Below are 21656 nucleotides of genomic sequence, written 5' to 3' on the forward strand. Positions count from 1 at the left end.
GCCTGCTCACAGCTGTGTGCTCCTCAAGGGGCCCTGGGGGGGTCACTTTCCAGTCCCTGCACATCCGCAGAGCTCAGTGGGAGCGGGAAGAGCTGTGTAATGAGCTCCCGTGGAGCCAGGCCCCTCCTGCAGGCGGGCGTGCTTGGCTCCCAGGCAGGCAAGTGGCTGCTGGGCCCTCGGGGGAGGCGAAGGGGCTTGGTGGGATCCGGCCAAGGGACACTGTAGGTGAGAGCTCGTCTCCTCCCTTCTGGCTGGAGGGTTAATTCCTGTTCTGCTGGCTGGAGCCATCTGCAGCTGGGCTGTCTCCCTTGCTGCGCTGGGGGGTGGGGATCCCGGGGCCCAGGCTCCCTCTGCAGCAATGAATTTACCGCCTGCGCCGCTGTTACTGGCGTGGCCCAAACGTGTCCGTTACGGGGCCCTAGGAGCACGTGGCTGGGCGGGGGCCTTAGGTCTCCGTTCCCGCTGCCGCCCCGGGGCTGCGTGGCCACGAGCGCCTCCTCGCGAGGCAGAGGCAGCGCAGAGAAGCGACTTGCCAGGGGCCATGCAGCAGGGCAGGGGCTTGGGTTAGACCCAGCAGTCGGGGCCGTTCTGACTCCTGACCCAGGCTCCTGCTGCTCCCGCTGACCAGGGTGGGGCTCCCGGGAAGCCAAGGTGGCAGCAGGCTGATCGGGGGCCTCTCCACACCACTTTGAGAGGGGCCCTGCCAGCTGAGGGCCCCAGCAGCCCTGCGGCGAGGGAGGAGGCTCAGGAGCGGCGCTCGGCGGAACGGCTCTGGATCCGATGCAGGGTCGTGTCTGGGGGGGGCAGGCCTCGCGCCCTTGGCTTGTTCCTAGGGGAGACGGGAGCCCTGGGGGGCTCTGGCCTGTTGCGCCCAGCACGCCGCAGAAGTCGGCCGCAGGCGAGGCCGTGGATTAAGTGCAGCCCCAGGCTCCAGTGCTCGCTTCGGATCCCACAGCGCCTTCCAGCTGACTAGAGCAGTGGCCCCCAGGGGCCTGGCCAGCTCCCCTGCTCTTCAAGCCGCGCGAGCACAGAGGGGAGCTGGATCTGCAAAGCCCCCGGCGCTGCCTGCGACCGGGCCGAAACGGGGTCGTGCGTCTGCAGGAGGCGAGCGGCAGCTGGGGCCTGGTTTTGCCCGTTTCCCATCCCCGTCTCCCAGCATGTGTCCTCGGGGACCGGCTCTTCTGTATCCTCTGGCTCCAGAGAAATCCCAAAGCAGCCACGCGCTCTGGGGGGCTCCTAGACCCTCGTGTGGTTTGTGGGCCGCCCCGCGTCCCTATCCGGGGCTGTCGCTCTCCAGCCGCCTGCACGGCAGCACCGTGCTCCGCTCTGCCCCACCCCCAAAGCCTTGTGACCCTAGTGAGCTGCCAGGGCCGGACCCAGCTCACCAGGCCGCAGGGGCAGGGGTGAGCGGGCAGGGGCCGGCTGGGCTCGTTGCCACGGGCCTCGCAGCAGCTGAGCCGAGGGGGTTGTGTCCGCATGCTGGGCTCGGGTGAGCTAATAGGGCCTTCGTGGCCCTGGCTGTCGGTGCTTGGCCCTGCCGCGAGGGCAGGGGACTGAACTCGGCCTCTCCGGCTCCCCTCCACTTCTAGTGTCTCTAGACCCCTGCCCGTGCTCCCCTGAGTCGGGAGCAGTGAGGGGCAGGGATGGGTCTGACCAGGGACCCCAAAGCCCTCACAGCTGGAGCAGCGGCCCCCCCCCCCGGGGTGGGGGAAGAGGCGGAGAAGGGGGAATCCAGCCCCGTTGCCTCCCCTCTGCAGCGCTCTAGGCGGGGGGCCCCGAGCCAGCCCGTAGCTGCGCCGAGTCTGTCCCCAGCCTTGCCCGGGCGGAGCGACGGCCAGGAGCTGCCAGCAGCACCCCGGAGACGGAGCAGCTGGTTTCACAGCGGTGGGGAACAGCTCCAGGCTGACGTTTACGGGGTGCGTCCCTCCCCCCGTCCCAGAGCCCCTTCCGCTGGGCCAAGGGCTGGGGGAATCCCAGAGTTTCCATCTTCCCCAGGTTGCTATGTGGGATGCCTGATTTCCCTCGTCGCCATGGAGACGGGGTGCGCAGGGAAGGTCTGTTGCTATGGTTACAGGCTGGGTTGACACTGGGAAGAGCCAGTGATTTATTTTCCCTGCTCCCGTCCCACGCCCACGCCCGGCTGCAACGAACGCTCCGGCCTGGCGCCCCCGGCGCTGCTCCCAGCATTTCGGGGCGGCCCCAGGGGTCAAACTCCCCCACTCATGCTCCCAAAGGCCCGCAGCCTGCGCCTTTCGCCGAAGGAGGCTCCCCCTTGCACTGCAGGGTCTTGGACACACGGCGGAGCACGGCCGGATCTGACTGCTGGAGGGCAGCGCCCCCGCCGGCCCGCTCCTCCCTGAGCTGGGGGGGAGATTTCCGGGCCGGGAAGGCGAGGGGGGCCGAGCAAACACCATGGGGGGGTCTGCTGCTACAGCACCGGCAGCAGGGTGCGCTTCCCCCAGCGCGCCAGCCCCTCCCCGGCTCCTCCAATTGCCACTCGCCTGCCCCACACCCGCCCTGGCCTCCCCTCCAAGGCAGCCAGCCAGGAACGCGAAGGGGGGGCGGATTTTAAGAGGTAGGCACCTGCCACCTCCTGCCTCGTGTGCCACACGGGGCTGCCAAGCGCCGTCAGACAGCAGCTCCCACCAACGGCTGGGTGGCAGGGCTCCGACGCCAAGGGGATGGGCATGGTCCCCACACTAGAGCCCGCTGCCCTACCACAGCCCCTCCCTCCTCGGCAATATGGGCAGGGCGGCGTGGTCGCTACGCTGCCCGTTCGCCCTCCCCAGGACGTGCATCTTCCGTGCATCGGGCTGGGAGGGATGTCAGGCCCCATAGCGATTAGCTGGGCTGGATGGAAGGGTGAAGGGCAGGAGATGGGGGGAGGGGAGGGACCATAGGACCTGGGTGAAGCCCTGGCTGGGATGTCTCTCTTCCCTTCCGGTGTCTATGGTTAGAAACATCACCCCGTCGGTGGGCTCCTCCCCCCACTGCAGCTGCTGGCCCTTGCCTCAGCCCCCATTGCTGCGGGTGCCACTGGGAACAACACGCTAAGCACAGGTTGGATCCGGTCTGAGGCTGCACCCGCCCGCGTCCGGGGATCCGGCCACTCACATCAACAGACGCGAGGGCCGGATGGGAGAAAGTCGGAGGCTCTCGTAGGACGTGAACTGGAGACGTGGCCCCTGGGCCGGAGCCAGGCTGTGCTAGGGGGATCGCTGCGGTTCCCACTCCTGTCCAGACCCAGGCCAGCTCCTGCTCGCACCGAGAACCAACAGGAGAGCTCTCCGGACGGGCGCGTCTGCCGGGGCCGGGGCCCTGCACTCCCAGGGAAAACCGCGGGAGCAGAGCGAGGCCACACGTGGCTTCTCCCAGGTGGGCCACCAGGCAGAGCTGACAGCAGGCTCAGGCTCGGGCCACGACACAGCCTTCCGGACCCCGGATGAGGGACCGGGTCTGTTCAGCAGCTGATCTGGATAACGAGCTGGATGCATTCAGGGAGGACAAGTCCAGCAGTGGCTATTAGCCAGGCTGGGCAGGGAAGGTGTCCGGAGTCTTTGTTTGTCAGAGGCTGGGAACGGGCGACAGTGTCACCCAGCAGCTGGGCCTCCCACCAGACCCAGAGCCAAAGTCAGGCTCAGCTGTAGGGATTGGCTCCCAACCGGGCCATGGGTCTGAGTCCAGCAAACCATGTGGTGAAATGCAAGAGCACACCAATGCATGCCAGCCTGGTCAGCTCAAGCAGGACCAAGCGCTGTTCCTCCCCATGATGGGCACTTTAATGTCCATGCAGAGAACACGGACCCACGGGTCTTCGCCCCCTTCGCCATGGGGGTTTCAGTGCTGGAAGGGGGACCCGGATGAAAGGCGGAGCAGAGGATCTGAGGCAGCGAGGGGAGGAGACAGCGGAGCAGCTAACACACTGCGGCGGGAGGGAGGGACGTTCCGAAAGGCCTGGGGTGAGTTCTCCCCCCGTGGGGGGCGGAAGGAGAAGTAACAGGCGTGGCTTGGACCACAGAGCAGAGCTGGAAATGGCGTGGGCCAACACGCCCAACGACGGGGCCATGTGTGTGCACCCGAAATCGGAGGCTCACGCCCCGCACAGATCTTGTTCCCAGCTGCAATAGGGGGCGGGTGATATTTCCCTGCTTCGCAAAGAATTGTGAGTAATTAGGGACTTGTCCACGGCAGCAGGGACCAGTTGGTGCACCCTAGGATTTACACAGCCCCGGGGCAGACAACGGCACCCAACAAGCGAGCGCTTATGTTCGCTGCCCATCCGGGGGGGATTCTGCATCCGCTGTCTCTGCCAAGGCCCCCTGGACTTGCCCCCTTCCGCAAGCTGCTCCTCGCCGACGGGAACGAGGGGCGTCATGCGCGTCCGGGTCTGGTTTGCGGCCGCCGAGGTGCCTTTCGCAGTGGGTGCGTCGCCTCAGCTGGCAACTTTCTGGCGTTAATGACACCGGGGAAAGCTTTGCAGTGGGTCAGGTCCCTGGAAAACGCCGCAGCACCACGAGCGGCTAAACCATCCCGTTTTCGAGCAGCCCAGGGGTCCACGCGCGAAGCGAGGGGCCAGACGCTGAAACCGGCACGGCGTTGGCTCTCGTGGCCCCTTCCGCCTTCCTCGCCTCTTCTCTCTCTCTCTCCACCACCCGTCTTCAGACTCTTGGTCGCCCTGGTGCAGCCTGGCCCTCCCCACGGCCCATTGCTCGCTGGGCCAATGTGAGATCCCTCTTGCCTTCGGCCCTGACTCCTGCCCACTGGCCTCGGAGCACATGCAAAACGGCAGGTATGGAAGATGTCTAACCTCCTCTCGTGCCACCATAGGGCGGCGTGCTCGAAACACACCCCTGTGAAACCCGCATCTTGTCCTTCGGTATGAGACCCCTGTCATCCCACACATGCACGGCCGCCCGGACAGAGTAGCTGCCTTTCCAGCACGAGAATTAATCTCCCCAGCTAGAGATAAGTTGTGCAATACAGTCCAGCCGAGAGATCCAAACTTGTGCACACCAGTGGGGTGCCGTGTTCCCCGAGAATCACTCCCAGCCCGGTCTGGAATGGCACAAGCTGCCAAGGAAGGTGCTGGACATGCCTTCAACGGAGCTCTGGGCGCTCAGGATCCGGCCCCGTAACCCAGGCCTTCTGTTGTGCCATTGATGTCGGGGGAAGCAGGCGCTGGCTCTCAGCAAAGAGTAACAATCCCGGCATTTCTGCAACCCAAACTTAGCAGCCTCCCTTCCTGCCAGGCGGAGTGAAGGGGCAGCTGAAACTGACAAGGCAGGAAGGTGAAAGTGACCAGTGTTCCCTGTAAGCTGAGCACGTGGGCGGCAGCCCAGGACAGATTTAGCTGTCACCCAGCTGACTGGCAGAGCGCCCACAGCTTCCCACAGCGTGTTTCTATTGGTGGTGCACATCTGCACATGCCTCTGTGCATGCAACACAATTTATTCTGCCTGTGGATGAAAAAATTAGAGGGAGCCTTGAAAGGGGCCATTCAAAAAGTGAAACCGACGAGCCTTCTCTATTCATTGAATCCCAGAGCTGGAAGAGACTTCAGGAGTCGAGTCCAGCCCTCTGCCCAAAGCAGGATCAACCCAACTAAACCATCCCAGCCAGGGCTTTGTCAAGCTGGGACTTCAAACTTCTAGGGATGGAGATTCCACCCCCTCCCTAGGGAACCCATCCCAGTGCTTCCCCACCCTCCTAGGGAAATAGTTTTTCCTAATATCCAACCTAGACCTCCCCCACTGTAACTTGAGACCATTGCTCCTTGTTCTGCCATCTGTCCCCACTGAGAACAGCCTCTCGCCAGCCTCTTTGGAACCTTCCTTCAGGAAGTTGAAGGCTGCTCTCAAATCCCCCCTCACTCTTCTCTTCTGCAGACTAAACAAACCCAGATCCTTCAGTGTCTCCTCCTAGCTCATGTGCTCCAGCCCCCTAATCATTTTGGTCGCCCTCCGCTGGACCCTCTCCAATGCGTCCACATCCTTTCTGTAGTGGGGGGGCCCAGAACTGGACACAATACTCCAGGGCTGTGTCTAGACTGGCATGATTTTCCGAAAATGCTTTTAACGGAAAAGTTTTTCTGTTAAAAGCGTTTTTGGAACAGAGCATCTAGATTGGCACGGACGCTTTTCCGCAAAAGCACTTTTTGCAGAAAAGCGTCCGTGCCAATCTAGATGCACTTTTCTGCAAAAAAGCCCCGATCGCCATTTTGCGATAGGGGCTTTTTTGCGGAAAACAAATCTGAGCTGGCTGCACTGGCCCTTTTGCTCAAAAGTTTTGCGCAAAAGGACTTTTGCCCGAACGGGAGCAGCATAGTATTTCCACAAGAACACTGACAACCTTACATGAGATCATCAGTGCTTTTGCGGAAATTCAAGCGGCCAGTGTAGACAGCTGGCAAGTTTTTCCAGAAAAGCGGCTGATTTTCCGGAAAAACTGGCCAGTCTAGACTCAGCCCAGATGTGGCCTCACCAAAGCCGAATAAAGGGGAATAATCACTTCTCTGGATCTGCTGGCAATGCTCCTCCTAATGCAGACTAATATGCCATTAGCCTTCTTGGCTACAAGGGCCCCCTGTTGACTCATATCCAGCTTCTCCTCCACTGGAATCCCCAGGTCCTTTTCTGCAGAACTGCTGGTCCCCAGCCTGTACCAACGCTTGGGGATTCTTCCATCCCAAGTGCAGGACTCTACACTTGTCCTTGTTGAACCTCATCTGATTTCTTTTGACCCAATCCTCTAATCTGTCCAGGTCACTCCGGACCTGATCCCTGCCCTCCAGCAAACTGACACTGAGTCAAGCTGCAGCAAACGCAGCGATGATCAAATCAGAGCACGAGGCCCCTTTACGCAGGCTAGCCCGAGGCGTTAGCCACCCAGGCTGGGAAGGGCGGGTTTGTACCATAGAGTCATTCTCACTGCATGCTGCCCCTTTAAGGCTAATTTTCCATCCATTGCACTTGACCAAGGAATGTCCGTGTCTGCGCAAAGGAGAAAGCAGCCCCGGAGAGCGGCTGGGCACCGAGGCAGCCCCGCCTCCACACTGTCCTAATGCTATTTTTTCCCCTCTGCTGCTGCGGCGGGGGAGGCGGCACAGAGCAAGAGCGCCCCACTGCTCCGAGACAGCCCGGGTCGAAAGCACCGCAGTGCACGAGGGCAGCAAGGGGAAGTCGGGCCTGGGGCCTGGGGGGAATAGAGTGCAGAGCAATCCAAGCCAGGCTAGAGAGCCTCCGGCTGCGGCAGGGCCTGGCTGATGCAAAGGATGAGCGAGCAGGTGAAATCCGAAGAGCAATCCCCGCGGGGGGCAGGCAGGCCGTGCTGGGGAACCCCGCCCGATGAACAGCCCTGGAGGCTAGAACCCCACACCTGGCCCCAGTGGTGGAAGGACCCCTTCCTCCAGCCGAGGTCTGACCCCAAACCTGACCATCCCAGAGCTGCTGCAGTGCAGGGGGCGGGGGTGAGCACCGGTCACACCAGGCTTTGGATCGGACCTTCTGGGCCTGGGTGGAGACACCTCCCCCCCCACACACATAGACTGGAACAGGCGTTGCATGGGGCGTTCAGGGCTGGGCTTGAACCAGCGAGCTCCCTGCCTGTCCCAGGATAGCTCAGGAATGAGTCGGCCTCGCGGAGCCGGAGGTCACCCCTGCCGGTCTCCAGAGCCCTTCTCATGCCTGGGGCTGGACAGACCGGAGGGGAGCTGGTTCCAGCCCCATCAGCAAACAGCCCCAGGGTGATTGTCTGGGGAGAAGCTGCCCCGCCCAGCTCTCCCCTCCTGGGTTCCCTGACGTCCCGGCAGGGCCTGGCCACCCCCGCGAGGCAGACTCTGCGGTGCCTGGGAGGAGCGAAGGGGCAGGACCAGCCCTCTCCCGGCTGGCAGAGCGCTGAGCATGTGCCCCACCCGCCAGCGACAGGAGGGGGTCTCCGCGGGTCCCTCTGGCTGGACGGCGTCCTGCTCTCTGCAGGCCAACGGCACCTGCCACTGAGCGGCTCCCCGAACAGCCACAAGGCTACGGGCTCCCGAGCACCCCTCAGCCAAGGGGCTGGCAGCATGGAGCCCCCCGCGGGCTAAGCCCCGGCACAGGGGTTGCTGTCAGGAGCCGTTTGACGGCTCCTTTCACGCAGCCAGAGAGCTGGCAACAAACGGGCCCCGGCGTAACGCAGAACCAGGCTCCCGGCCTCCTCCCTGGGCCTGTCTAGAACCCGCTGCGGGTGCGAGCCACCAACCATACCGGCTCCCCCGCCGTTCTGGCTACCACGCACCAAACCAGGCAGCGCCAGAGCCCCCGCGCTCAAAGAGACAGCGGGGAGGAGGTGTCATGTTATTGGATTTTGAGGGGAGCAGCCGGGTCACTGCTGCACCCATGGGGGAGTATTTGCCCCAAAAGTATTACAAAGGGGGCCATGTGAGGTGTCAAACAAAAGCCCATTGTCTACTGATTCTGTACATGCTCTTCATATATCTGTATAATGTCTGTGTGTGGAGTTATAGATATGTACTCTGTATGGAGACTGGGAGTTTCTCTGTATGTGGTTGAGCAACGGGCTCAGCCTATGGACATGCTAATTAGCAAGGCTCCAGGGACAACAGGTCTCTTAAGTACCTGAGACCCACCTATGAAGGAATCTAGGTGCCTGGTCAGCGATCATGTGACTGTCTCCAGCTTGGAAGAAGCCAGGAAGGAGGGATAAATAGGCCATGTGGCCGACTCCATCTTGGTCTCCAGACCAGATGCGGCCTCGCAGGGATTCATGGGCTGGGAAGAATTGTGGACCCATCCTGACGTAGGATGTACACCAAGGACTTTTAAGCCAGCAGTTATAACATCTCTGCTGCAAGCCTGCATTGAGAACTGGGAGATTCGATGCATGTAATGTGTGATACTTTAACAACCTCACTCTCATGCTTTTCTTTCTGGTAGTAATAAACCTTTAGATGTAGATTCTAAAGAATTGGCTCAGCGTGATCTTGTGAGTAAGATCCAGAGTGTAAATTGACCTGGGATCTGTGGCTGGTTTCTTGGAACTGGACAGAACTTGTTTGGGGAAGGTGAGTTTGGGGTCTAAGACCCCTCACCTGTGTATAGGCCCGGGGTCATCTGGGGCACGGATATTGCTGGGGTGTCAGAGGGGTTTTGCTCGTGAGGCTTCAGGCAGGCAGCTGAAGCGCTCTGTGGGACTGGTTTGTGGCCTGTTTGGGAAGGTCTCCAGTCTGGGGGCTAGAGAGAACCCTGAATTTGAGCAATTGGCCCTGAGCAGACGCCCTCAGCTGTGCCCAGGCCCGGCCCGGTCCGTCACAGGGGGCACGGGGGTTGCCTACTTTTTTGGTTCCATGCAGCATGTCACCAGTGTTGGCGTTTCGCTCTCCCTGGCACGACCTAGTGGGCCAGGGGATGTTTGATGGTCTTTCCCCTGGCACCAGGGGAGGGAGGAAAGTCCAACTGGGAAGCCACAAACATGGGCCCAGAGGGAGGGGCAGGGGGTTGGCTTCCCTAACGCGGATTCACGGGGGATGGGAGACGAGGCAGGGCTCCGAAGCTGGGCCCAGCAGCAGAGCACAGCAGGGCAGCAAGGTTGTCTACTGGGTAGCTCACTGGATTGGGACCCGGGAGAGCTTGGGTCTGTTCTTAGCTCAGCGTCCCGCCTGGGCAAATCATGGCAAAGCTCAGTGCCTCGGTTTCCCCAGCACCTTCCATCTGGGCTAAGCTTGTTCCCGGCTTGGGGCCGCAGCAGCTGCAAATTCTGTGTTTCCTGGGTGTGTGCAGCGCCCTGAGCCCCGCAGGGCTGTGCCAGACACCACAAAAATAACCCCCTGGTCACCGCACGGCAGGCGGGGGCGTCAGGCTCTGAGGGGCGAGGCCTCGCTGCTTGGCCTCACACTGGGCAGTGGAGGAAGGGAAGAGCCGCGCCTAGCACTGTGGCTCCCCAGTTAACCCCACGATGCCCGTGCGACTGCAGCCCGGTCCTGGTTGTGGGGGGCCCCTAGTAACCGAAAGGCTGACAATAGACTCGTGTTTGAAACTGACTAGACCTGGAGCACAGATCCCGAGACCTGAGCCGCTGTATCCGGCCGGCCGGAGGGCTCCTTCTCGCTCCAGCAGGCCTCTCAGAAACACGTCCAGTCTTGATTTAAAAGTTGCCGGCGATGGACAATCCTCCCCCCTCCCTCCCTCCGCTCGCCAATAAATGAGGCAGGCCGGCTCCTTACTGGGAAGCAATCACACACACACACACACACACACACACACACACACACACACCCCTGGCTGGGTGTTGGAGGTCTCTGGCCTCTTTTGCAGTTGGTGCTGCTGCGAGACCGTGGCCCTGTGACGCTCGGTGCCTCAGTTTCCCCTCCACCCCCCGGTAGAACACCACTCCGCCCCCCCCATTGGGAACGGCGTTCTCGGGGGGGGGCACACCGTTCCATTATGAATCATTCTGGCCTCGCTCTGACGAGCACCCCGGAAGGCAGGAACGGCCGCGCTGCCAGAACTGGGTCATAACTATCCCCCCGGCCGCTGCAGAGGTGGCTGGCGGTGGCTGCAGAAGCAGCCGAGCGTGGTGGGCAATGCCGTGCTACCAGCTTCATTGAATGCAGCCACATGGGACCCCACATGCCCTGGGGGGCAGGGCATTGTCAGCAGCAGAAACCCCCCCCCCGGAACCCCTCCGCTGCTCTTGCCCTGTGGGGCTTGCTAAGGATGAACCCCAGCAGGCAACAGTCCCTAAGAACTCGCTCGACTAAGCCCGCGGTGGATTAGCACCCGGGGCCCTGGCCGATCTGGGGGCCCCACTGGGCCTGGGGCTCCGATACGTCTTCATCTGCCAGTGCACAATGCCAGCCGGTGAAGTCCTGGCCCTCGGGGAGCCAGCGGGAGTTGTACTGGGATTTCAAACAGGGCCGGGACTTCATGGGCAGCATCTCCCAGCTGGGATCGCCTTGCGCTGGATGCTGGGGGCCGGGTTGTCGAAGGGCGGCTGGGACGGAGCAGGTCCCGTGCCCCCCCAAGGAGCCAGGGGGACGACTGGCCTGGTTGGAGGGTGTTCCACTCACAGGATGAGTCCCCCAGGCTGGCAAACCTCATGCCAGGGTCAGCTTAGGGCTAAGGGCTGGCCACGAACGCTGGGTCCTATCTCGGGCAGCTGGTCTCCTGGCCGACCTGAGACAAGTCTCGGGGCCTCGTTCCGCATCAATAAAATGGGGACAGAGGTGACTGGTGAAAGGGCAGCGGGGGGGGGCACATGCCCTCCCCCCAGTCCAGGGAAGGGCTGGACAACCCCCCCTCTGCCCCAGGCCTCCCTCCCCCGGGCGACACGACTAGAGGAGCACAGGGAACTGGGCTGTTGCTCCTCTTTGCAGGCCACTGCCGTGAGTGGGGGGGGAACCCTCCGGACCCCCTGCCTACACTAACCCCCCCCCCACCAGCAGCTGGCCAGCTTCTCCTGTCCATGGTTTTTAGGAGGGGCTCACGCCCCCTATGCATCACCTATCCATGGGGAGTACTGTATACGGGTCTAGCACACAGCCCTGGAACCCTGGGGAGGGGAGCTGTTCCCCCCCCCATGTATCACTTATCCATGGGGAGTATACGGGTCTAGCACACACATCCCCGGGGGAGGGGAGCTGCTCTCGCCCCCCCCCTCCCCCCGTGCATCACCTTCCATGGGGATTATATGGGTCTAGTCACATCCCCGGACCCTGGGGGAGGGGAGCTGTTCTCCCCCCCCCCCGCCCCCTCCCGTGCATCACCTTCCATGGGGATTATATGGGTCTAGCCACATCCCCAGACCCCGGGGGAGAGGAGCTGACCCCTGCCTCCCCGTGCATCACCTTCCATGGGGATTATACGGGTCTAGCCACATCCCTGGCGGGGGGGCGGGAAGCTGCTGTCCTGCACCGTGCTGGACAAGTAGCAATGCCAGTGCAAATGCCCCCAGGGAGAGAGGGCTGGGGCAAGCATGTGGCTGATGCCGGGGTCTTGGAAAAGCTACGGGGCCTTAAGGCATTTTCACTGCCATGTGACAGCAGGGACATGGGGACTCGTTCCCTGTAACCATAAGGGATTGTCATAAGAAGGGCCACACAGGGTCAGACCAAAGGTCCACCGAGCCCCCATCCTGTCTGCCGACAGCCCGGTGCCCCAGAGGGAGTGAACAGAACAGGGAATCCTCACGTGATCCCTCCCGTCACCCATTCCCGACCCCGACAAACAGCAGCGAAGGACACTTCCGACCCAGTCTGGCTACAAGCCATTGATGGATCCAGCCTCTGTGAATGTATCTAGTTCTTTTTTGAACCCTGTTAACGTCCTGGTCTTCACAACCTCCTCTGGCAAGGAGTTCCACAGGTTGTGTGCGCATTGCGTGACGAACTCTTAAAATCAGGCATAAGGGATCTTTCGGAAAAGGCTTTATTTTCCGAGAGATCCCCGTCTAGACTGGCGCTTTTTTCCGGCAAAGCTCCGAGCCGGAAAAAAGCGGCAGCCATGTTTATGCAAATGAAGCGGGGGGGATTTAAATCCCCGCTTCATTTGCAATTGCGATGTGTCTAATTTGCATCCCTTTTCCGGAAAAGGGATGTAGTCTAGACACAGCCTGTCCCTTTCTTAATGACGCCTAACATTCTGTTTGCTTTTTTGCCTGCTGCTGCTGCACACGGAGTGGATAGTTTCAGAGAATTATCCACAATGAGAGGTTAAAGCGACTGGGACTTTTCAGTTTAGAAAAGAGGAGACTGGGGGGGGGGGGATATGATAGAGGTCTATTAAAATCATGAGTGGTGTGGAGAGGGCCGATAAAGAAAAGTTATTTATTAGTTCCCTAAATAGAAGAACTAGAGGACACCCAAATGAAATTAATGGGTAGCAGGTTTAAAACGAATAAAAGAAAGTTCTTCTTCACACAGCATGTAGTCAACCTGTGGAACTCCTTGCCAGAGGAGAGCTGTGAAGGCTAGGACTATAACAGGGTTTAAAGAGAAGCTAGATAATTTCATGGAGGTTAGGTCCATAAAAGGCTATTAGCCAGGGGATAAAATGGTGTCCTTGGCCTCTGTTTGTCAGAGGCTGGAGAGGGATGGCAGGAGACAAATCGCTTGATCATTGTCTTTGGTCCACCCTCTCCGGGGTACCTGGTGCTGGCCACTGTCGGTAGACAGGCTACTGGGCTAGATGGACCTTTGGTCTGACCCAGTACGGCCGTTCTTATGTTCTTATGTTCTTATGACTCTTGTAACCACGTCACGTCTATGTTGCGAGGAGCAATAAACCTTTTCTATTCTCCTGGCTGGCGGAGTCTGATCTTGCTGCAGACGGGGTGCAGGATCGGGGGGGACCCGCCATGTCACCACACCCCTTTCTCCAGATCATTTCTGAATATGTTGAATTGGGGTGGTCCCAGCACAGACCCCGGGGGGATCCCCTCTAGTGACCGCTCTCCATTCTGAAAATGGACCCTTTCTTCCTGGCATTTGTTTGCTGTTTTTAAATAGTTACCAACCCCTGAGAGAACTTTCCCTCTTACCCCATGACGGCGAGGAGTCCAGTGGCACCTTATAGACGAACTGAAATGTTGGTCCATAAGGTGCCACAGGACTTCTCGCCGTTTTCCCAGATTCAGACTAACACGGCTCCCCCTCTGATACTTTACTCCATGACACCTTACTTTGCTTAAGGGCCTTTGGTGAGGGAACTTGTCAAAGACTTTCTGAAAATCTAAGTACACAAGATCCCCTGGATCCCCCTTGTCCACTTGCTTGATAATCCCCTCAAAGAATTCCAGGAGCTCTGTGGGGCCTGATTCCCCTTTACAGAAACCATGTGGACTTTTCCCCAACAAATTCCGTCTGACAATTCTGCTCTTGACTGGAGCATCTAGGAGGAGCATACTGTGCACCCGCTCAGCTCGGAGGGATCCCTCCCACATGTACTGGAAGCTGCAAGCAGCCAAAAGGGTGAGGCCGAGTCAGGGGAAGAGACCGTAATCCATGCTGGGGTAGGGGTTTTAAACGAAGAAACAAAGAGGAGTCTTGTGGCATCTTAGGGTACGTCTACACAGCCGCGTTATTTCGGAATAACGGACCCTATTTTGAAATACCAGAGTGCGTGTCTGCACAACCAGCCGTTATTCTGGAATAATTTCGAGCTGGCGGACGTCTTACTCCGAATCCTGTTACCCTCATTTCACGAGGAGGAAGGGAAGTCAGAGGGCGAGTGTTCCTCCTTTGGCTTCTTCCTGTGTACTTAGCACTCCCCAAGCACCGTGTTCAATACGCCGGTGTGATTCTCCACAGCGCACCGATGGGGAAACTGAGGCACAGCGGTCGCTGACGTGCAAGGCCCACGCTTAGAACGGGGGCGTTGAGGACCTGCCGGTCTCTCCCCACCAAGGCACCAGACCGTTATGTAACCGTGGTGCCAAGCAGGGATTCCCACTCCCTTCCAGGGGGTGCACCGAGGAGTCAGCGGCAGGTCGGGGGTGGTGTACAGCGCATGGGCCCCTGGCAGGCCGATCAGCTCCAGGGAGGGCCTCTCTGCTGCTGTCTCCGGCCTGTCATCCACAGGGGCCAGGCCCAGTGGAGCGCCCTAAGGGACACAGGGCTCCTGGCTGCAGGAACCTCCCCCACCCGCTCCTCCGCTGCCCTATGGCGCAATCCCAGCCCAGGGGTGGGTGCGCAGGCCTCTCATGGTGGGGGTGGGCCCGGGGACACCTGGGAATGCACACACTTGTGAGCTGGCATGCACGGGGACACCATGGAATGCACATGCTTGTGAGCTGGTGTGCATGGGGACACCATGGAATGCACACGCTTGTGAGCTGGCGTGCACGGGGACACCAGGGAATGTGCACGCTTGTGAGCTGGTGTGCACGGGGACACCAGGGAATGCACACGCTTGTGAGCTGGTGTGCACGGGGACACCAGGGAATGCACACGCTTGTGAGCTGGCATGCATGGGGGCACCAGAGAATGCACACGCATGTGAGCTGGCATGCACGGGGACACCAGGGAATGTGCACGCTTGTGAGCTGGTGTGCACGGGGACACCAGGGAATGCACATGCTTGTGAGCTGGTGTGCACGGGGACACCAGGGAATGCACACACTTGTGAGCTGGTGTGCACGGGGACACCAGGGAATGTGCACGCTTGTGAGCTGGTGTGCACGGGGACACCAGGGAATGCACACGCTTGTGAGATGGCGTGCACGGGGACACCAGGGAATGCACACGCTTGTGAGCTGGTGTGCACAGGGACACCAGGGAATGCACGTGATTGTGAGCTGGCGAGCACGGGTGCCACCTGCCAGCGCTTCCACACCAGTATCCTCCCCAGGAATTGAAATGGGGGGGGTTCGAATTTACGGGGGGGGTGTCAGGGCCGATGAGGGGTGAGTCCCTGAGGGTGAAGGTGGGCCCTATGGCACCACAGATCACAAAACTGGGGGGGTGTTGGGGAAATTCAGGGGGGTATACACCCCATGGGGGGTGTAGGGAAATCCCTGCTCACACCCCTCCTTCCCACGCAGGCCCCCACCTGCTCCCCGGCCCGCCCCCCAGGCCAAGCTGCCTCCTGTGATCCCCCCCCGCCGTGTCAGGGCGCTGCTCTGGCCGGGGGCTGATGCAATTGCCCTGGAGGGAGGCAGCGGGCTCTGCGCTCCCGGCCTCCGCCCCCCGCCCGCCCGGCTCCGCAGTGCCTGGCACACACCCTGCTCCCCCCCCGGGGGGGTCTGCTGACATCATGCAGCATGACAGGGCAGCCTCCCCCCCCCGCGCGGCGGAGACACTGGCTACCGCGCAGCCTCCAGCCGCCGCTCGGGGCGCTGGGGAGGGGGCAGGTCACAGTGCCCGGGCCGGGCCGCCTGCGCGCATCCTCCGCGGGAGCCTGCCGGGCCGGGCCGCCGGACGCCGCATCATGCCGGGGGGCGCCGCCAAGGCTGAGGGGGCCCCGCTGCCCCAGGAGCCCGGCGGCCGGCGCGCCGCGGAGGCAGGTGAGCGCAGAGGGGCCGCCCGCGCATCCCGGCGGGCGCGGGCACTTGGCGAAGTTCCCCGCTGGGGGGGAAGGGGCGCGAGGCCCGGGGGGGGGGAGAGAAGAGGGGCTGAGGGGGGGGAGGGGGGCCCAGCAGCGTGGGGGGGGGGGGCTCTGCGCCATCTGGAGCGCGGCCGGACGCCGCAGGGCGATGGGAGAGGGGCGCGCGTGGGGGGGGGGGGGATGCACGGGAGGGAGCTGGGGCCGTTCCCCCCCCCACGGCAGGGGGGCCAGCGGAGCGAGCGTCTGGGGGGGTCTCTGCTGCTCCCCGCTGCAAGGCAGGGGAGGGAGGGGTCGCCCCGAGGCCGCCTGCAAAGTTACAGCCAGGCGCTGCTCAGATGTGCGCTGTCACGCCCCCCCCCTCCAGCCCGGCCGCACCTGGCAGCCCTGCGCCTCCAGGCCCGGCCTCAGGGCGCAGAGAGGGAAACTGAGGCAGAGCGCGGTGACAAGGTCTGGCTGGTGACAGGGCTGGGTCACTGCTGCCTCCCAGGCCAGCACCTGCTCCCCAGAGACACGCCCCTTAGGCCTCAGGCCGGGTGTGGGGCTGTAGGGCGTTTCCCTTGGCCGGGGGTCAGCTGCCAAGAGGGACACGGGTGGTCACTCCCCTGAAAGCCCATTCCCAGGGCCCCTTCCAACCTCAGAGCCCTGGAGTGGGCCTGGCTGCACCCTGGGAGACCAGCCCCGATCCCTCGCCCCCCTTTTATTGATGGGGAAACTGAGGCACCAGTGGCCTGGCCGTAGGGCGTGCCAGGCTGAGAACCCAGATGTGCCGGCTTGGTCTGAGCCCAGCGCTGGAACCACTAGGCCGTGCTCCCTCGTGCCAGGGCAGCCCTGCCGGGGCCAGGTTGTGCGCTCTCGTCCCATAGGGCTGCTGTGGGTTCCCTCCCTGCCCCGAGGCCGGGGCCACAGCCGCCTGCCCCGTGGAGTTCAGGGTCCCTCAGCAGCCACGGAGCCCCACTCCCGGCGGGTCACAGCTGCCCGGCTTGGGCCCCCCCCCCCCAGAGCAGCAAGCGGTGGGGAAGGGTGGGCATGGGGCTGGCTGGCAGAGGAGAGGGGCTACAGGACTGGGCCTAGTGCCTGCAGGGCCGAGCGAGGGATTCCCTTCCCAGATGGCTCCTCCCGTCAGCGCCTCTACTCCAGCAGCACCCGCCTCTCAGCTCTCCTTGGCACCAGCACATGGACCTGGGGGGGCGTTTCCTCACCCCCCACCCCCGAATGTCCTTGCCGACCGCTCTGGGCCTGCCGCTCTGCCTGGACCCGGCAGCTCCCTCCCCTTCCTGGGGGGCCACGTTTTCCCAGGGCCGCGGAGTGTCGGGGGGGCCAGGACAGATCCAGCAGGGTCAGGGCCGGCAGGACCAGGCAGACCAGCCTGTCCAGCACGGGGCAGGCTCCACACCCTCTGTATAGCAGAGGGGCTTTTCCCCATTTACAGGCAGGTCAAGGTCACAGCCTTGCTCGGTATCACCGTGCTCCCTGCTCCCCCCGGTGGGGTGGCTCAGGGACAGTGTGGTCTAGTGGTGAGAGCAGGGCTGTGGCGTGAGGCTCCATATTGTGTATAGAGCACTGTGTGGAACACAGAGAGCCAGACAATCCCTGGGCCCAAACTGTGGGTCTAAACTGGCCAGGCAGAGCCCCAAATACAGCCTGGACCAGGACTGTCTATCCCTAGCTCTGTCATCCAGGGTCTGCGTGTCTGTAGACTTGTCTTTTTGCTGTGCCTCAGTTTCCCCACTCGGCAAGAGGGACAGCACTGACATGCTGCACCAGACAGGGATGAGGGTCAACTAGTTTTCATGAAGTGCTGAGACCCCTCACAGAAAAGCAGGGGAGAGAGGCACACGGTTATTATTAGTAACGTGCGTGCACATGTACCAAGGTGCATGTCTCCCTCTGTGTTGTGGGTGTTTACAGAACTATGTGTGTCTTTGTGTTTGTATACTTCTCTGCTCATAATGGTGGATGTGTACAAATCTGTGTGTGTGTGTGGCTGGTGTGTGCAGATCTGTGTGTGTGTGCCAGTATGATGGGTGTGTACAAATCTGTGTTGTATACGTGTGCGTGTTTGTCTCTGAGTGTGTGGTGAATGTGTATAGATCTTTGTATGTCTGTGTGTTGTCTCTGTGTGAAGGGTGAGTACAGATCACTGTGTGTGTGTATTTGTCTTTGGCTGTATGGTGGGTGTGTATAGCTCTGTGTGTTTTTGTGGTGGGTATGTACAGATCTGTGTTGTATATTTGTGTGTGCATGCATGGTGAATGTGTACACATCTTTGTGTGTGTGTGCGTGTGCGCTTGTCTCTGCCTGTGTGATCGCTGTGTACAGACCTGTGTGTTTTTGTCTCTGTGCGGCGTGAGTATGTGCGTGTGTGTATGTGTTTCTCTATTGAGTGTGTACAGACCTGTGTGGGCATGTGTTTCCCTGTCTGGTGGGTGGGTACAGCTCTGTGTGTAAGTGTGCTGGCAGATCTGTGTGTACTTGCTGGCGGAGAGCGTGTGCGCATGTATATTTCGGAGGCACCTGTGTGTTTATGTCGTTATTGCCTGGATTAACTGGGTATCTGACACAGCATTTAAAATGTCTACAAACCCCTCACTGCAAAAAGCAAGATGGCCCAATTATTGCCCGGGGGCGCGTGGGGAGGGCGAGAGCGATGGAGAAAACCCGCTCCTGCTGAGAAAGGCAAGCGGCCGCCTAGGAACAAAAGCAGCAGAGAGACAAGAGCATTAAAAAGCCATTGGCTCTGGTCTGGGAACCCCCCTGTCCCTCTGGGCCAGCAGCCCCGATGCTCCCTCACCCCGACGTTAGACCTGAAATACCCACAAGTAACTAAGCTAGCTTCGACCCCATGCAGGTTCCTTTGCCGCTCCGGGAAACCTTTCCCTAGTGCGCTGGGGAGACAGCCTGGCTCTGTGTATTGCCCACAGAAGTGCCCACGAGGGTCTAAGACCTGACCCGCTGAAATCAATCGGAAAGCCCCGTCAGTAACGCGTGCGGGGAGGAATTTGTGCAGGACTGTACCCTGAAAAGGGCGCTGGAGATTTTTGGCCTGTGTCCTCGGGGTTTGGGACGTCTGGTGGAAAGTGCGCCGTCAGGTCTGATTGGGATCACAATGGAGATCTAGGGACCGTGGAGAAAGATCCTGACGGACCAGCCCTGGGAATCTGGCTCTGTTTAAAAAGAGGGGGGAGGGGCAGTCTCCTCTTAGTAGAAACGTTTCCGTGATTTTTGTAAAATAGGATTTTCCGTAACAGAGCGACAGCGGGCAGAGCTGGAACAAACCTCCGCTAAAGTGGGACAAGGCGCCCTCCCAGGAGGGCACCAGAGCCCGGATGTGAAACTGACAAGAAACAACCATGAAACTGACTAGCCTCCTTTCATTGTCCCAGCTGGGAGAAATTACTACTTGCTTCATCAATGTCATGTTCCTAGCTAAGGAAAGGGGCTTTTAACTGTGTGGCGCCCAATGCTGCGCTCTCTTCTCCCCAGGTTGATACCCCTGGCTCCGCAGGGCCATGCACAGAAGGGCTATTTGCAAGCGAAAGGGCTTGCAGGCCCAGCAGCGTTAACCTGACAGTGCCTCTTTAAAAGAGAAAAAACAGGCCTGCTGCATCTGCTGAAAAATCATCATCGTTTTAAACAGCCGGCAACGTAAAAGCTTCTATCTTTTGTGCATCCTTAAAAAAAAAAAAAGTCGTGTTGTCTTTGCTGGATTTGCAGCAGCAGCAACTAGCTAAAACCCCAACCCCCATCCCGGAGTAGCACTGATGCCAACATCAGGCGGTACGGCCGGTGCTGCATAGACAGAGTGGCCCTGGCCTAGAGTCACTGATTTTAAGGTCAGTGCACTGATTCTGATCGCCTGGCCTGATCGTCTGAGTCCCTCAGGCCACAGATCTTCCTCCTGTCACTCCTGCATCATGCCCAGTCTTTTGGCGGGGGGGGGGGGGGGCTGGTGTGTGTCTTTTAAAGACCCTCCCCCAGACCTTACTGCCTGCCAAAAGGCCACTGAACATAAGAACGTAAGAGCAGCCAGACTGGGTCAGACCAAAGGGCCGTCTAGCCCAATGTCCTGTCTGCCGATACTGGCCAATGCCAGGTGCCCCAAAGGGAGGGATCACAACAGGGAATCCTCCCCTGATCGCTCCCCTATCACCCACCTCCAGAGAAACAGAGGCTAGGGACACCATTCCTACCCATCCTGGCCAATAGCCATTGATGAATCCTCCATGAATTATTCTATGATTCTATGATGACCTCCATGAATCTATTTGCTCTTTTTTGAACCCTGTTAAAGTTCTAGCCTTCACCACATCCTCTGGCAAGGAGTTCCACAGGTTGACTGTGCACTGAGTGAAGAAAAACTTCCTTTTGTTTGTTTTAAACCTGCTACCTATTAATTTCATTTGGTGACCCCTAGTTCTTATATTGTGGGAATAAGTAAATAACTTTTCCTTATTCACTTTTTCCACACCACTCATGATTTTATAGACCTCTATCATATCCCCTCTTAGTCTCCTCTTTTCTAAGCTGAAAAGTCCCAGTCTTTTCTAATCTCTCTTCATAGGGGACCCGTTACAAACCCCTCATCATTTTGGTTGCCCTTTTCTGACCCTTTTCCAAGACCAAGAGATCTTTTTTGAGATGAGGCGACATCTGCACGCAGTATTCCAGATGTGGGCGTACCCTGATTTCCCCTGAAGGGGGAAATGTGGTTACATCTCACCTCTGGGGTTCCAACTGAAAGGCTCTCAAACCAAGAGTGGCCCTTGCCCCCCCCTTTTCAGCCCCGTTGGGGGGAAAAAAACCAGCGTTTGCCCCAGAATAAAGCGTACCCCACTCGGTCCGACTATATGCCGCCCGCGCTCTGCCTGAGCCATCGGGGATGCGAGGCTGTTTGATCTCGCAACTGGGAGAGCTCAGCGCCCGTGGCAAAGCAACCCACGGTCCCCATTTCAGCCCCTGAGGGTGGCCAGCCTGCCACGTCGGGGGGGTCTTCCGGGGGTCGCCACGTTTGATGAAACTCCAGCTTCTAAAAATCTTCTGTAGTGCTGTTGGCGGTTGGCCCCTGGGTGGAGGGTGCCCAGAAGACCATGGGACACTTGAACTCCCGAGCACGTCGCCGCGCAGACCACAGACTGCCCAGAACAGCGCCTGGGAGACTAGACGGGGAGGGGACCTGCAGAATTCCCCCTCCTGCTCCGGGGCGGCTCAGCCCCCACGCGGCGGACGGCCCTGCTGGTGGCTGAGGTCAGATCAGCTGTATTTATAGAAGGCCATTATGGCAAATCCCTGTGGGAGTGTGACAGGCATCAAGGGCTCGGCCAGGACCAGGCATAGGCTGCCGAGCCTGATTGGGAACGTCTCAGCTGAAAGACCTCGTAACCCTTCCACGGCGGGAGAGGAATTCATGGCCGTGAGCGGGGGCAGAACTCAGGGCCCTGCGCCCCAAGCGCAGCTTTGTGGGTGCTCCCGGGAGGAAAAATAGTGGGTGCTTAGCCCCCCCTCTGCAGCCACAGCTGTTGGTTGGGGCCACTGATCAGCTGTCTGGCGGCTCAAGTGGAGAGCCACCAGCTGTGGACAGGCAGAGGGGCCTTGGGGGGGGGCAGGAAGAGGTGGAGGGAGGGC

At 60.3% G+C, this 21656-nt stretch overlaps 1 protein-coding gene across 1 annotated transcript in view; it reads left to right on the plus strand.

Annotated features, from left to right (window-relative positions):
• Positions 1–15813: 15813 nt before the first annotated feature.
• The window catches only part of LOC102463830 (uncharacterized), a 37749-nt gene continuing 31906 nt past the window's right edge, over positions 15814–21656 (plus strand). Inside the window, exon 1 of the mRNA XM_075922998.2 lies at positions 15814–15993. Coding sequence (XP_075779113.2) covers positions 15918–15993 — 76 coding nt within the window. The 5' untranslated portion in view covers positions 15814–15917. The remainder of the gene's footprint in view (positions 15994–21656) is intronic.

This window comes from Pelodiscus sinensis, chromosome 2, assembly GCF_052426305.1.
Source record: "Pelodiscus sinensis isolate ZL-2025 chromosome 2, ASM5242630v1, whole genome shotgun sequence".
Classification (NCBI taxonomy): Eukaryota; Metazoa; Chordata; order Testudines; family Trionychidae; genus Pelodiscus; species Pelodiscus sinensis.